Source organism: Erpetoichthys calabaricus, chromosome 1 (genome assembly GCF_900747795.2).
Source record: "Erpetoichthys calabaricus chromosome 1, fErpCal1.3, whole genome shotgun sequence".
NCBI classification, from domain to species: domain Eukaryota; kingdom Metazoa; phylum Chordata; class Cladistia; order Polypteriformes; family Polypteridae; genus Erpetoichthys; species Erpetoichthys calabaricus.
Window position 1 is genome coordinate 158,146,418 of NC_041394.2, and position 16,430 is coordinate 158,162,847.

Below are 16,430 nucleotides of genomic sequence, written 5' to 3' on the forward strand. Positions count from 1 at the left end.
TTAATATTATTATTTTTAACTGTACAATCAAAAAGTAAAACCTACTGAAAATACTCATTCAAAGCATTACATATCTCTGTGGCAACATTAAAAAGTGAGAAACAATGGGATAGTGATGACATTGACCAGCGTTACCAAACCATTCTGGGCCAACGAGGGTCTTACTGAGCTTGTTCTTCCAGCTGCTAACCCATTTTGGACCCACTACCACTAGTGAAACTTTGCTAAGAGGTCCCTTGTAGCAGCCCCCAAACTGGGCCAGTGCGGTATTTGATTCAGGTTTCCCAAACCCACTCTACCAATAGTCTGCCCGCAGGGGGCCACAGTGTGCATGTTTGGTGGGGATAAGCTCTTTAAAAGAAAATTGACAGGATTAAATTATTTTACAGTGTTTAGTTAACAGTTAGGCTAACCACCTTCTTTAGTGGAAACATTAAAACTATACTCACCTTTCAATCTTATAACCGTGATCGCTTTTTCAGGTTGTTTTGGCTGCAGGATAAACTTAGGTTAGTGTTAACTTTTTTGATGTCACGTTTCTAAAGTCTGGTATAAAAATCTAAACATTCGATATCGATATTTAAACTTTGGTATTACAGAAGGATTGAATGCCAAATGATTCAGACCTTGACGCAAGTAACCCATTCAAGAGAATAAAGCAAGGAGAAAAGTATTTACCCGCTGAGTCAGTGTGAGGTGTGCTCGCGCTCGCCGTGCGTCACGATTTACCTGCTCAGGTGAGGCTCGGGTTTACCAAACTAGTCGAGCCAGAGAAAGTACGAGCCAGCAGGCGGAGAGCAGTTCGCTGGTAAATGGGGCGTACTCGCAGTAGCCTGGCCTGCAGGAAGGAAGGAAACAGGGGTTGCCTCTGAGACACAAGTCCACTCGCGCAAAGGAGTGAAATCCACCCGGAACTACAGCCATGTGAAACAAACGGAGCAGACTTTCCCGGACGACTTGCCAACTTTTTCTCTCGTCGCACCTGCTGCGTCTGCTACCTGTAGCAATGTGAACAGGAAAAAAATGGCGACACTGCAGCCATACAGTCATAATGAACTTCTGGAAATTGACATTGCTGACGATGCCCATTATTCCGATGGAGAAAACGACGTTTTCGTTAATTCTGCTGGATCTCGCGGCGAAGTGCTATCTGTCTTTCCTCAATGGATCCCAGCAGCGCCACCGTCGGGGTCTGTCAGCTCTAAAGCCAGCGAATCCCAGTCCGGGACAACGTATCCGTCAAACTCATCTTTTGTACCTCCGGAGTGTGATCGCTACAACTCCGAAAGCCTTGAAAATGTTAAAAACACGAACCTGGCTAGGGCATCCATCGTCGACTATCTCCTCATTGAGCTGTATGACACGTATACACTCAGCAGCGCAAAAAGCGTGGATAGTGTGGACAGTTCGACTGAAGCTTCTAGTTCGGACGCCTTTCTGGGCAGGAGCAACACAGAGTCCACGTTTGTGCAGGAGTTACAGGAAAGGCTGACCAAGAAACATCAGAAACGTTATTTACTTCAGAAAGGTATGTTACCATCTACCTATTTTTAGAATAATTATAAGGAAAATGGGCATTTCAGGGGTGACGATGCACTATATAAACTCAAATGAAGTGGCGGTCGAAGTGGTTTCTGCTATTTAATAGTATCTTTAACTCAATACATAAGTACTGTATATAGTAATAATTGAAGTTCTGGCCATGAATCGTTGTGCTGTACTGTCAATCTACACGACTTGTCACTTATTGACAATCTGCACACACACACCAACAGCTGATTGCAGAGATGAAACAACATTTATTGGCATTCTGCAAATTTGTATGTTTGGTTTATCAGGTTCTGTATATTAAATACTCTGTGGGAGTAGTCTCAGGTTGTTAGCGCTTATTAATTTTTACCCAAGTATCCTGATTAAATTTATTTTCTAACACAAATTTGTTCCAATAAACAATTCCCACAATGGTCTGGTACCTCATGCAGCAATAGTTCTTTTCTTTATCCTAAATCTGGTAGGGTAGGCTTCCCTTATTTGTTTGACTTGGAATCACAAGTAGAAAGAGAACCAATCCAGGATGCATCGAGTGCAAGTCCAACTAATATTAAATAATGTATTTACATACTTATGGTTTAAAAACTATCTGTAAAACTTTAAAAAAGTAAATATAAACACAGACTGACACATAAGAACATACACTTTTTGAGGAGTAGTTACAGACCATTCAGTTCTGCATAGCTGGTTATTTCTATACACTTAATACTTCCAAAATGTAAAGCAGGCATCTAAGAGTTTCCAAGGTGATGCTTTCACAAGTACTCTTAAAAATAAAGGTGGCAGACTGGTTCTACAGAGTGATGGATTTTTGGTTCCAAGACCCATCCACATGAAGGTTCCAGAAAGAATCTTTATTTATTTAGATTTGTAACATGCTCCATACAGAATAACCACGCATAGTTTGTAACAGATTTTGGGTCCTGATTTAAATGCTGCTTACAATAACATAAGTCCAGGTTTTCTTAACCTGTTAGTTTCCTCCTAGATAGCCTACCGTACATTAAACATTTCAGTTTTTTCCTTAAGTTTTTCAAAGCAAAAGAACGAACTTCACATGAAAAGAACCAGTCTCAGAGTGAAATGTTGCCTTGTCAAGCAATGGCTCTATGAGGAACCACATAATCCAGTAAAGAACCATAAAATGTCATTAAAGAACCATTATTTTTTAGAGTGCACAGCACTTAATAACTTGTTCTGTCCAATTTGTAACAAGTTTTTTTAGTCAATGAATATTCATAATTCTTAATGCAAAATTTACCCATAGCCAGCTTCTATCTGTCCTTGCTGAAAAAAAATATATTTTCATGTAAATACAGGGCCCTCTTTCATAATAGCCAGTCACCATTTAATATCCCTTTATTTCAGTGTTTTCTAATAGTTCCTCACCTTTCATCATGTTATAAGTATAGCAGTTCACCTGTAGTATTTCTTGAAACATTGTTCTATGTTTTTTTTGCAATAATGAAGCCAATACTGCACACAGTATTAATCATATGGCTTTTCAATGTCTATCATGTCAAGTCCACTTTCGTATATTGAGTTCTTTTTGGAATTGGACTCTCAACTGCATAATTATTCACTCATTTTAATTCTTGTGCTGATTTGTATCAACTTTGGTAATTTGCAGGATTTATTCTAGTCCTTTTTCCCACATTCGTCCAGGAGCTTTTGTCAGATGTAATCTCTCCAGTTTGTTCTGAGTCATCCCAAAGTGGGCTATTCATCTCCCAAAACAGGTAGCTGGAATTCATCCTATCTATTTGCTCAAACCACATCGACTAGCTTCTCTTGGAGAAGCAGTAGTTTTACTCTTAGGCCCTCACATACTGCCACACTCCTCTCCTTACCATGGACTATAATCCCAGCAGTGCTACACAAGAAATTTTTTTCAGCCATTTTTGTTCTCACAATTTCATTCTTGTGGGCATTATTCAGAGCCTGTAACCATAGTATTGGAATGTAGACTGACCAGTAAATCAAAAGCATTTTCTGAAGATTTAGCTTTTGTTGCCCATCATCCATCCATCCATCCATTGTCCAACCCGCTGAATCCGAACACAGGGTCACGGGGGTCTGCTGGAGCCAATCCCAGCCAACACAGGGCACAAGGCAGGAAACAATCCTGGGCAGGGTGCCAACCCACCGCAGGACACACACGAACACACCCACACACCAAGCACACACTAAGGCCAATTTAGAATCGCCAATCCACCTAACCTGCATGTCTTTGGACTGTGGGAGGAAACCGGAGCGCCCGGAGGAAACTCACGCAGACACGGGGAGAACATGCAAACTCCACGCAGGGAGGACCCGGGAAGCAAACCCAGGTCTCCAGGTCTCCCAACTGCGAGGCAGCAGCGATACCCACTGCGCCACCGTGCCGCCCTTGCCCATCATGGTTTGGCAAAATATCTGTTAAATTGCCACTGCTGCAAAGATTCGTCAATCAGTTCTACCCCTACACGTAGTTAAGACCCCAAACAACTTAACATAGGGCATCTGTTCACCACTTATCTGAAGAGAATAATCACTGCTTTCCATGACAGGATCTTGACCCGAGTATTGTAAGTGCCAGTTCTTATTTTAACATACTAGACTATGAACCCTTCAAGTGCATGCTGGATATTGCATACCATGAGAACAAAAACATTTTGCAAATAAAAGGAAATCAGACTTTATACAGATGTAAGGACTATGTATGCATAGCAAGAGTTTTGTTTGCATTCTTGTTGGTAAGTCAAGATCACTGTGTGGGCATTGGACTTGCCTCTTCCTCTGTACATTGCTTAATTATATTACATATATTTATGTTCAATGGGGAAATAATACACTTCATTATACTGGACTTCATTTTTCTTGTAACAATATATATCTGAATTTTTACTAGGTTTATTTTGCAAACTCTAGGCTATTTGCTGCCCCATCTTCATTGTTATTACCTTATTTGTTGGTTATAAAGAGCAACAGAACAAAAACAATAAGCTTTACAGGCTTATGCTTTGGATTTCACCAAATTCAGGAAAGGTTCCTTGTATAATAACCCTTTTAGGTGCATTCTCATATAATTTGCAAAGTACCCATTGTGAAAGCACAAGTTTGACCCCCCATGTACCAATTTTGTTGAGTTGTGGTACACTTATTCTTCAAAGAAATTTGTTGAGATGGTTTAATTTTTGTTCAGATATCGCAAACAGATCATGCTGAATGAAGCTTTAAAATTTCAAAATCTCATGTTGAAAAGCATTAGCAAATTTGCAAACTTGTCCATCTTAAAACAAAGAAGCATTCTGTGTGACTTCACCTAGGAATGAGTATACCTTTTCAGTTTTACCTTGTTAGTGGTTTCCTGAGCTTGTATATTTTCAGACTAATACAATTATTGTAAAGAACCAACAATTTCCCAAGCAGATAAATGGTGTTTGAACTATTAATAACATGGAAAAGGTGCTGCTGCCCTAACAGATATAAACATAGGACAGGTTTGAAAATGGACTGTAGCTTTAGGAAGCGGGAGACTTCAGTAGATTAAGCCCCTAATCTCTGATGCACAGCCCCTGATCTTTCAGCCCCAGGTATACATGAACAATCATGGCAAGCCCCTGATCATCATGCCCTTCGTGTAACATTGAAATTCATGTTATACAATAACAGTGTTAAATTATGGTGTTTTAACTAATGTTAATAGCTAGATGGGGAAGTTATTTCAGTTCCCTTTCTCCCTTCACAGTGTAATATTAATACTGATTTTAAGCTAGTATTGGTCATGTTTAAGAAAATCAAATAGCAATTAGTCACAGAACCTTCACCACCAACAAACATCAATCAATGCCATTTTTATATCACTTGAATTACAGCCTGCTCTGTATCAAAGATATTGAGCCAACATTAATCAGTTTGGTATCTGTTTATTAATCCATGGTATAGTACTGTTAAATAGCATGTATTTAATGTAGTCTGCTAACACATGGCATTCTATTATCGCTATTACTTTTGAATTAACTCATTGTTACAAAACTATTTCATAAATAAAAATGTAATAACTAACACTTGGGTGAAGTAAATAAAAATGTGAAATGCTCCAACTTTCATATCCGTTAACTTACTCGCCAAACGCACCTGAATGTTCAGCAGTGCAAACATTTTCTGACTTCTTTTTGAATCTAAGCCATTTTTGTAGCCATCTGCATAGTGCATCCTGGCCACATTATCTTTTATAATGTCTCATTTATCTCTAGTCTAAAGGCAATCATATTGTTTTGTACTTTATCAAAATCTTTTTGAAATCAATAGTTAATAATATTGTACAGTAATATTGTACTGTAATAAATTGCACTTTGAAAGAAACAAAGAATAATGAGTCAGCAGATTAAATGTAAGTCATCAGCATCCCTAAGTTCAAACAAATAAATCAAGCTGATCATTCATCAAAACCAGAACGTATACATAAAGTCTTAGTCAGTGATACATCTGCAGATTTGCTTGTTACTTATCATTAACTATCACACACTAAACTGTTGAGGATGTACCCACAGTCTTGGATAAAGTGCCAGTTTATTTATGGTCGTGATGTCATACAATTCGACTTGCAAAGCACACAACCCAGCCCAAAACCCAGCCACCACGTCATGGCAATGGACCAGAAAATGGTGGTGTGGCTAATCTAAAGCATATTTATAACAAAAGTAATAAAATATTTTTAATCATATTCAAAAATATAGAAAACAATTCTGAATGCCAATAAGAAAAAAATCTGTGGCGTGAAAAAAAAATGATCGAAGTCCCTAAAATCATAACTCTTGTTGGTCCCTAATATAATTTGTACCGTGTTAGTAAAACGCAGTCTCTTTCATCTGAATCCATGTTGGCTTGCATTCTAAGTGATCTGTACTGGAGAGATGGTGTTTTCTGTCATAGTTTATAATTGCTTTTATTAATTTGCCTGTAATACAAGCTAATCTCCACACTAATGATTCTTAATGATGGTTTTGTTTAAAGAAATGCCTCTTAAAGTGTTAAAGCAAAAAAAAAAAAGTATCTGAATCATTGTTCACATAACAGCAAGCCAGAGGCAACTGGTTTTTGATTATGTAGGAAAAGACCCGTGTCTAGCCAGTTATTTTGTTTTCTTATGTCCTCCTCATTCCATTTAAAACACATTTTACAGTTAAAAATAGATATTTTAATCATTTTGTTTTGCAAATTTAATCATTTTCCTGGCTTCTGATCCTGAACTGGTACACGTTTGAGCTATAGTTAGGGTAAGCAAGTACATTAAACAAGAACTAAGAGGATAATGAATGCTGCAAACGAGTCTTGCATTTTAGTTCTGGTTAAACTGCTTCATTTTCTTACAAAGATCGCTAGCAAATGAAAAGGTCTCACTTAGTTCGTGAGGTTTAGTTGGGTACAACATTTAAAGGAAGTCTCAAAATCAACCTTTACCCCAAAGTGGTAAAAGCCCTTTACCCCACTGTGTAAAAGCCTTCTTGTTCCATTATTCTGAGAGTTTTTAGAAGATATTGTTTTTTGTTCTTAGTGTCAGTTTCTTGTGTCTCTACTTGTACTACAGGTTGATAATTGGTTATGTAAACTACTTTCTAAAGATGCATGCATTTAAAATTACAGTATAAACTCAAGTAGTACTAGGGTGTTGTACCGTGTTAGCCATTATGAATGTAGTGAGAAGTCAAGTAAAATGACACTTTTATTGGCTAACTAAAAAAAGATTCCAATATGCAAGGTTTTGAGGCAACTCGGGCCCTTTGTTCAGGCAAGATGTAATGATTGTCATTTTACTTGACTACTCAATTAAATGGAAACTGGGCAGTACTGAAACACACACACTGGATTACATTTTCTGCCTGGTTACTGTTTATTTGAATTTTGAATGATCCCTTTCTGCTGCTGTCAGTTTTTCTCTGGATAGTCAGTCATACAATTTCATTTTGTGTGTGTGTGTGTGTGTAAGAATGTATGTACATATGTATGCACTCTGTAAGACTAATATCTTGTCCAGGATTTGTTCCTGCGTTCGTGGAAAGGGCATAAATTGCAAACAATGTCATATGTTGTAACACACTTCAAGAGCATCAGTTAAGTACATTTTTGAATTCTATGCGCTTCACAATAGACTGACTCAAGACAGACTGGCCAATATTTGACGTTGTTAACAAAGATCTAATTTTTTTTTTTTTTTTTTGGTTTTTTACCTACTAAGAATTTTGTTTTGCAACTCTAGTAAATGGGCAGCATTTAAAATATGGAAAGAAAGATTGCATGGGGTAGACATTGGTCAAGTTATAGTGTAAATGTCGTTTTATATATATTATCCAATACTAATTTAAACTAATATTAGCTTGGGAGACATCTTTAAAAAAGTGACTCTTATTAACAGTCTTTCATTATTCAGTTTTATCACAAAAAATGTAAAACTTTATAGATGAGAGGCTGGTGTTGAGGACTCAGTGTGGTATAACTACACTTGACGAAGAGATTCCTTAACAGAAAAATCTATAACATGGAAACCTTTGTGTCTTTTCTTAAAATTTTTTTTATTGAATTTATTAAAAGCATGTAACTTTCCATACAATCAAGTCAAACTTAAGAAAACTAAAATCAACCCCACCCATGTGAAAGAGAGGAATAGAGGGAAAAAAAGAATATTACAGTAGCTGACAATCATGTATTGCCTTTGAAGGCAGCAGCCAAGTTTCCTCTGTGCCTCCAGATTCATTGAAGAACCAAAGCATTTTTGCTGGAGTACTTCTGGCTGCCAGTTACTACAAAACAGCCTTCACTGTTCAAATTGACACCAGGTCATCTAATCTATTTGCATCTCCTTGTTTTTATCAAATATTGTCAATATTTTTGTAAATGTATTTCCACCCTCACATATCAGAAAATCTACTCTCACAAAGGGAAAATGATTTTCATTTTGCTGTGTGTAGCATTAAACTGTGATCAAACTGTCTTGCACATAACTATAACACATATATGCTTCTTCCTAAACATTGTCAGTAGGTCATTTTTATTTGTTTTTTAAAAAATAATTGTACTTTGTAGTTAGCCAATTGCAGTCATTTTCTTGAAGGGTAGAATGTAAAGTTGCCATCCTCCATGGTATCAGCAATAGGCATGAATATCCTTGCAGTATGGCAGAAATCAAACAAGTGAAGGAGCTGCCTCAAGTTTGAAATATACAGATATTTCTGAGGGGGAGGGGATTTTTGAGCTGTGTACTCTTATCAGTTATTCTATAAATATAAACTGTTTTTAAATAATATTAAACTGTATTTAAAAATTTTGGTCAAAGTTATGCAATTGTGTATGTCTATACACCAAACTTGCTGTTTCATAATAAAATTCTTTGGAAAGCCAGAGCTTATCATAACAGAATTTTATGCTTGACTGGATCTGAAATTGGGCATGTTGCCACTCTTTGGTCTAGTTCACTCACTCATACTTGGCCTATTTTGCCAATTAGTCTAACCTGCACATATATGGAATATTGGAAAAATACAGACTGCAAAGGGAATAAACACATGTGAACACTAGGAAGAGGTGCACTTTCTGCCGAGACAAAAACGTGAATCCAGGAATCTGGAGTTCTGAGACAGTAAAGTTAAATACTGCATCACTGTGTTGAATTTTGTGATTAGTTTCTACTGTTTATTGCCATAATTGATATTTAAAACTGGTGTATGTTTGTATTTGTTTTCTATGGTGGTTTAGTTTTCATGTGGACTAAAGTACAGTAACCCATAATTATGAAACTGTTAGTATCCATGGCTTAAACATAATAAAGCACATGCAAGGGCATACAGTAAGGACATTAAGGACATACAATACTCAGCAGTGCAATGAAAGTCATACTGTTTGTCATGTTGAACTCACAGGGTGTGAATATTTGATAAAGCAAATAAGCTTTTTCATAATGTGATGACCATATGGAGCTCACCTTCATCCATTTGGGAATTATGCTTTGGCAACAAATTGTGCAATGGCTTGAGTTTGAAGAAAGCATGCATTTAGGTTTTAAATTAGTAAACAGTGAACTGGCAAGAATATATTCAAGCAAATGAATGATATACAGTGGATTTATTAAGTTTTCAGACAGCTTCACTTTCTGCACACTTATTGTAATGTAGATTTAATTTTAAAATACATAAATATTCCATTTTTGGCCATCAATCAACACTCTGAAACCCATAATAACAAAGTGTTTTCAGAAAGGTATGAAAATATATTAAAATTATATTAAAATTAAAAAGCTGAAATCTCTTAATTTATATAAGTACTGTATTTAGAGCCTTTACTTCTGCACTCTAAATTATAGTCATACATCCTGTTTGCTTAGATTCTTCTTAAGATGTGTCTAAAACTAGATTGGGGTCCACCTATGGCAATTTGAATTGACTGAACATTATTTAGAAAGGCACATATCTGTTTATGTAAGGTCCCACAATTCACACTGCATCTTAGGACAAAAACCAAAGTATAAAGCCCAAAGAACTCTCTGTGGGCCTATTTGATAAAACTATGGTGAGACACAGATCATTGCAAGGGTATAAAACCATTTTAAAAGCTTTAATTGTTCCCAAGACCATAGTGGCCTCAGTAATATGGAAGAAGTTTGGAACCATAGGACTTTTGACTGTCCAAAAAAACTGAGTAGCTGGACAAGAAAGGCCTTGGGCAGGGAGGAGACCAAGAACCCAGTAGTCCTATGCTGAGAGAGAACCTGTCACAAGCCTGACATTTTCAGCAATACACCATCTGTTTTTTACCTGCATTATCATCAATCTTTAATTTTAATATTGTTTATTGTATCAGTATGCTGCTGCTGGAGAATGTGAATTTCCCTTTGGGATTAATAAAGTATCTCTATCTCTATCTCTCTCTCTCTTCAATAATAGATAGATAGAGAGAGATAAAGGTTTGCTAAATGGCATTTAATGAATTCTGAGAGCATGAGGAAAAAGGTTCTCTGGTCTGGTGAGACAAACATTGAAACCTTTGAGTGGAACTCCAGATATTATGTCTGCCGAACACCAGGCACTGCTAATCACCTGCCTACAGTGAAGCATGGGGGTGTCAGGATCATACTATGCGGGTGCTTCTTAGCAGCAGAGACAGAATTAAGGGAAGTAAAAGTGCAGTCAAATACAGATAATTCTTTGAAGAAAACTTCCTTCAGAGTGCACATAACCTTATACTGTGGAGTAGGGTTCACCTTCATCATTACAGTGACCAAAGTATACAGCCAAGAAAACCCTGAAATGGCTTTGGGATGATTGCTTGCCTTTCCCTGAGTGGCCAACCAAAACCTAGACTTAAACTCCGTAGAATTCTCAGTGTGTAAATTGCCGTCTTCAGGTCTCTCCACAATTTCCATCCAATTGAACTGAGCTTGAGAGGAACTGCCAAGAAGAATTTGATAAACTTCCCAAATCTGCATGTGCAAAGCTTGTAAAGACCTGACCAAGAAGACTCAAAGCTGTAATTGCTTTCTAAGGGGCTTCTACAGAGTACCAAGTTAAGGTTCTGAGTACTTACAAATGAGAGATTTCAGTTTTTGATTTTTATTAAATATGGAAACCTTTCTGAAAACATGTTTTCACTTTGTCATTATAGGTTGTTGATTGTAGATTCTTGGGCAAAATGGCAAATTTATCCACTTAAAATTAAATCTATAACACTATATAATATGCAGAAAGTAAAGAGGTCTGAAGACTTTCTGAATCCACTGTATGTATATATACTTTTATTGGATATTTATCATATTTCACAAGTGAATACAGTAAATGTGTATTATTTATAATACATAATGATTAGCCAGGTAGCAGCAGTACCATTCTCCTGTAAATGTTCCAAGCTGTCAGTATGAAAAACTTGGTTGTTTTTTTGCCTGCTCTCAGTTCAACTTGCAAATTACCCAAATGACTACAGTTAGGTCCATAAATATTTGGACAGAGACAACTTTTTTCTAATTTTGGTTCTGTACATTACCACAATGCATTTTAAATGAAACTTCTCAGATGCAGTTGAAGTGCAGACTTTCAGCTTTAATTCAGTGGGGTGAACAAAACGATTGCATAAAAATGTGAGGCAACTAAAGCATTTTTTTTAACACAATCCCTTCATTTCAGGGGCTCAAAAGTAATTGGACAAATGAAATAACTGGAAATAAAATGTTCATTTCTAATACTTGGTTGAAAACCCTTTGCTGGCAATGACAGCCTGAAGTCTTGAACTCATGAACATCACCAGATGCTGGGTTTCCTCCTTTTTAATGCTCTGCCAGGCTTTCAGTTGCTGTTTGTTTGTGGGCCTTTCTGTCTAAAGTTTAGTCTTCAACAAGTGAAATGCATGCTCAATTGGGTTAAGATCAGGTGACTGACTTGGCCATTCAAGAATTTTCCACTTCTTTGCTTTAATAAACTCCTGGGTTGCTTTGGCTGTATGTTTTGGGTCATTGGGCGGCGTTTCATGATACAGATGGACAATCAATTTGACTGCATTTAGCTGGATTTGAACAGACGGTACGTCTCTGAACACCTCAGAATTCATTCGGCTGCTTCTGTCCTGTGTCACATCATCAATAAACACTAGTGTCCAAGTGCCACTGGCAGCCATGAACGCCCAAGCCATCACACGACCTCCACCGTGTTTTACAGATGATGTGGTATGCTTTGGATAATGAGCTGTTCCACGCCTTCTCCATACTTTTTTCTTGCCATCATTCTGGTAGAGGTTGATCTTGGTTTCATCTGTCCAAAGAATGTTTTTCCATAACTGTGCTGGCTTTTTTAGATGTTATTTAGCAAAGTCCAATCTAGCCTTTCTATTCTTGAGGCTTATGAGTGGCTTGCACCTTGCAGTGCACCCTCTGTATTTACTTTCATGCAGTCTTCTCTTTATGGTAGACTTGGATATCGATACACCTACTCCCTGGAGAGTGTTGTTCACTTGGTTGGCTGTTGTGAAGGGGTTTCTCTTCACCATGGAAATGATTCTGCGATCATCCACCACTGTTGTCTTCCATGGACGTCCAGGCCTTTTTGCATTGCTGAGTTCACCAGTGCTTGCTTTCTTTCTCAGGATGTACCAAACTAGATTTTGCCACTCGTAATACTGTAGCAATTTCTTGGATGGGTTTTTTCTGTTTTCACAGCTTAAGGATGGCTTCTTTCACCTGCATGGAGAGCTCCTTTGACCGCATGTTGTCTGTTCACAGCAAAATCTTCCACATGCAAGCACCACACCACAAATCAACTCCAGGCCTTTTATCTGCTTAATTTATAATGACATAACGACGGATTTGCCCACACCTGCCCATGAACTAGCCTTTGAGTCAATTGTCCAATTACTTTTGAGCCCCTGAAATGATGGGATTGTGTGAAAAAAATGCTTTAGTTGCCTCACATTTTTATGCAATCGTTTTGTTCACCCCACTGAATTAAAGCTGAAAGGCTGCACTTCAACTGCATCTGAGTTGTTTCATTTAAAATTCATTGTGGTAATGTACAGAACCAAAATTAGAAAAAAGTTGTCTGTGTCCAAATATTTATGGACCTAACTGTACATTATTTATTCATCTTCTCCTAATGTTAGGTTGCTTGTACTGGAATTTGGGTTTATACAGTGTAGTGCTTTTTGAAAGATCAGAAAATGTCCCATTAAAATGACAATATCAAATTATTCTAATTTATTAATTGTTTTCCCCTGACAGGATAGAGATTAGCTGAAAACCATGTCCCAGTTGGCCCAGTAAAGTGAACATATACAGCAGACCCCCCGCGAAGTCGCGGTTCAGAGTTCGCGGCCTCAGGTTCTAAGGAAAAATCTGCGCATTACTATCTAATAATTGTTAGTGTAAACCGCCACTATCCTCCGCAATTTTTATGGCTTTTTTCATGGCAATACAGTGATCCCTCGCTATATCGCGCTTCGTCTTTCGCGGCTTCACTCCATCGCGGATTTTAAATGTAAGCATATGTGAATGTGTCTCGCGGATTTTTCACTGCTTCGCGGATGTCTGCGGTCTACAGTACGTGCGCTTCCTCATGATTTGCCCATTTGAATTCAAACAAGGGACGCATTTGACTTCAAACAAGGGACGCTATTGGCGGATGGCTAAGAAGGACGCGGTTAAGCTGACTGGCTCAGCGACAGGGAGCGCAGAATTCGATTTCACTTAAAGCCGGCATCTCATTTCATCTCACTCATTCAGCATCAACGTTTTGCTTTGTGTGTACTGTAGTCAAGCGCTTCGTTATGTCTACAAAGCGATCTTCTCCTGCTACTGGGGCCGTGCCGAAGCGCCAACGGAAGATGCTAACAATTGCTGAAAAGGTGAAATTGTTGGACATGTTGAAGGAAGGGAAAAGCTACGCCGCTGTAGGACGCCACTACGGTATCAACGAGTCCACGGTTCGTTATATTAAGAAGGAGGAAAAGAACATACGATCTACGGCTGCAGTGTCCTTTAACCAGGAGGCGAAACGAAGTGTAAGTGGACGTAGTAAGGCGGTAGTCCGGATGGAATCTGCGTTGGGGATTTGGATCGAAGACTGCTGGAAGAAAAACATCCCCTTGGACACCAATATCATCCGACAAAAGGCCAAGCAACTTTGATAGGTTTGCGGATGCTGGAGATGCTCCAGACGATGACGACCCTCGACCTGGAACTTCTGCTGAATCCCCCAGCGAGAGCCATGAATTTACTGCCAGCAAGGGCTGGTTTGAAAAATTTAAGAAAAGGTTCAACTAGGCCAGTGTTAACCTGCAAGGAGAGGCTGCCTCCGCAGACAAAGCCGCAGCCGAGAAGTTTGTCGCCGACACGTTCAAGACGATTATTGAGGAAGGCGGATATCAGCCTGAAACCGTGTTTAATATGGATGAGACGGCACTATTTTGGAAGCGGATGCCGTCTCGTACTTTTATCACGAAGGAAGAGGCAAAAGCCCCGGGGTTTAAGGCACACAAAGATCGCATCACTCTGGTCATGTGCGCCAATGCTGCGGGCTTTATGATAAAGCCTGGGCTCATTTATAAGTCCAAAAACCCCCTAGCCCTGAAAAATAAGAATAAAAACCTGCTGCCTGTGTACTGGATGCACAATCCGAAGGCGTGGATTACGAAACGCCTAACGTCGGATTGGTTTCACCAATGTTTCATCCCGGAAGTAAAGATCTATCTGGCAGATAAAGGGCTGGATTTCAAAGTCCTTTTACTTCTGGACAATGCTGGAGGTCATCCCTTGGATCTATCCTACCGAGGTGCAAAAATTGAGTTCTTGCCACCAAATACGACATCACTGATTCAGCCAATGGATCAAGGAGCTATCTGAGCTTTCAAGGCATTGTACACAAGGAACAGCCTGCAGCACATGGTCGAGGCAATGGACACGGACGATGACTTTTCTCTGAAGGAGTACTGGCGTAAGTACATGATCACATTGTGTATGGTGAACGTGCAGAAGGCCCTTAATGATATGAAGAAAGACACGGTTAATGCCTGCTGGAAGAAATTGTGGCCAGAAATTGTGTGTGAAAAGAAGGGCTTTTCTGCAGAAGAAATTCATGACTCAGCGGTTGACAAGGCAGTCACGCTGGCAAAACTGCTAGGAGGAGAGGGATTCAACGACATGACCAGTGATGACATCAATGAGCTGCTCGATGCCCACTCCGGCTGCTCAGCGATGAAGATTTGGCCGAGATGACCAAGTCAGCGAGCGAGGAGGAAGATCAAGACGACCCGGCAGAGGAAGAAGACGCAGGCCTAACTCTCGAGCGTCCCGCGACCATTCTACGAATGGCAAAAGATCTGCAGACATCCGTTGAAGAATGGGACCCGCAAATGATTCGTTCTCTGAAATTTAAAAATGCTCTTGACGGTGCCACGGAAGTGTATAGGAACCTCTTTACACAAATGAAAAAGCAGCGCCAGCAACTGCCCATCACGATGTTCCTTACACGTAAAACACTGCCTAGTACGCCTTCAGTGGAAGAAGACGACGGTGCTGCTACACAGTCGCGTGAAGAGGCTACTGTACAACAGCTGCGACAGTGCAGTAAATGTCATCGTTATCTGACAAGTTGGTGAGTACCCAAAACAATTTTTCTACGTACTTAGTACAGTACATGTATGTACGTTTATTGTAACTGTGCACACATTTTATACAATTTTTTGCATTGCATTTTTTTTTTGCATTGTAGGTATTTATTGCCGGTGGCCTGGCTGTAACAAATGTGATATCGGAGACGCTCTCTAGAGTTTCTTTAAAATAGCATTTTGGTTTTATGTACAGCATTTACATGTTAGATTTTTCACGTATTTTTATATCACCTACTCAATTACAATATGTTTAAAACTGTTACATATTAAATAAAACTCCTCAATGATATACGATACGTATGTTTGTGAGTACTGTAGTATATAAACTGTGTTTACATACATAATTTCAACGAATCTTACCTAATAACTAAGAGAATATAAAGGGTTTATGCTGTATAACTGTACGGGGAATATTTATAAACCATGTGGGAGAGTTTATAAGGACTTAAAATATATAAAAATAACCATATAAACGTATGGTTTCTACTTCGCGGATTTTCTTACTTCGCGGGTTGCTCTGGAACGTAACCCCCGCGATGGAAGAGGGATTACTGTACTGTACTGTAGAGGAAACGCGGCTTGGGATGGTGAAAGTAGCCAATAGAATTTGAAACTACAACTCCCAGCAGTCCCTGCAGTGGCTCTAATTGGTCTTCAGCTGAGGGTGCTGGGGCTGTTGGGGTCAAAGGATGTCAGTGCAGCTTTTTAAAAGGGGGCCGGTGACAAAAAGCAAAAAAAAAGTTTTGTAATTTGTGTTT

The 16,430-nt window shown here is 38.8% G+C and overlaps 1 protein-coding gene across 1 annotated transcript in view; it reads left to right on the forward strand.

Annotated features, from left to right (window-relative positions):
* The first annotated feature begins 667 nt into the window (after positions 1-667).
* Positions 668-16,430, forward strand: part of tbc1d30 (TBC1 domain family, member 30) — a 125,848-nt gene continuing 110,085 nt past the window's right edge. Inside the window, 1 exon segment of the mRNA XM_051920768.1 lies at positions 668-1,528. Within this exon segment, the coding sequence (XP_051776728.1) occupies positions 1,024-1,528 (505 nt within the window). The 5' untranslated portion in view covers positions 668-1,023.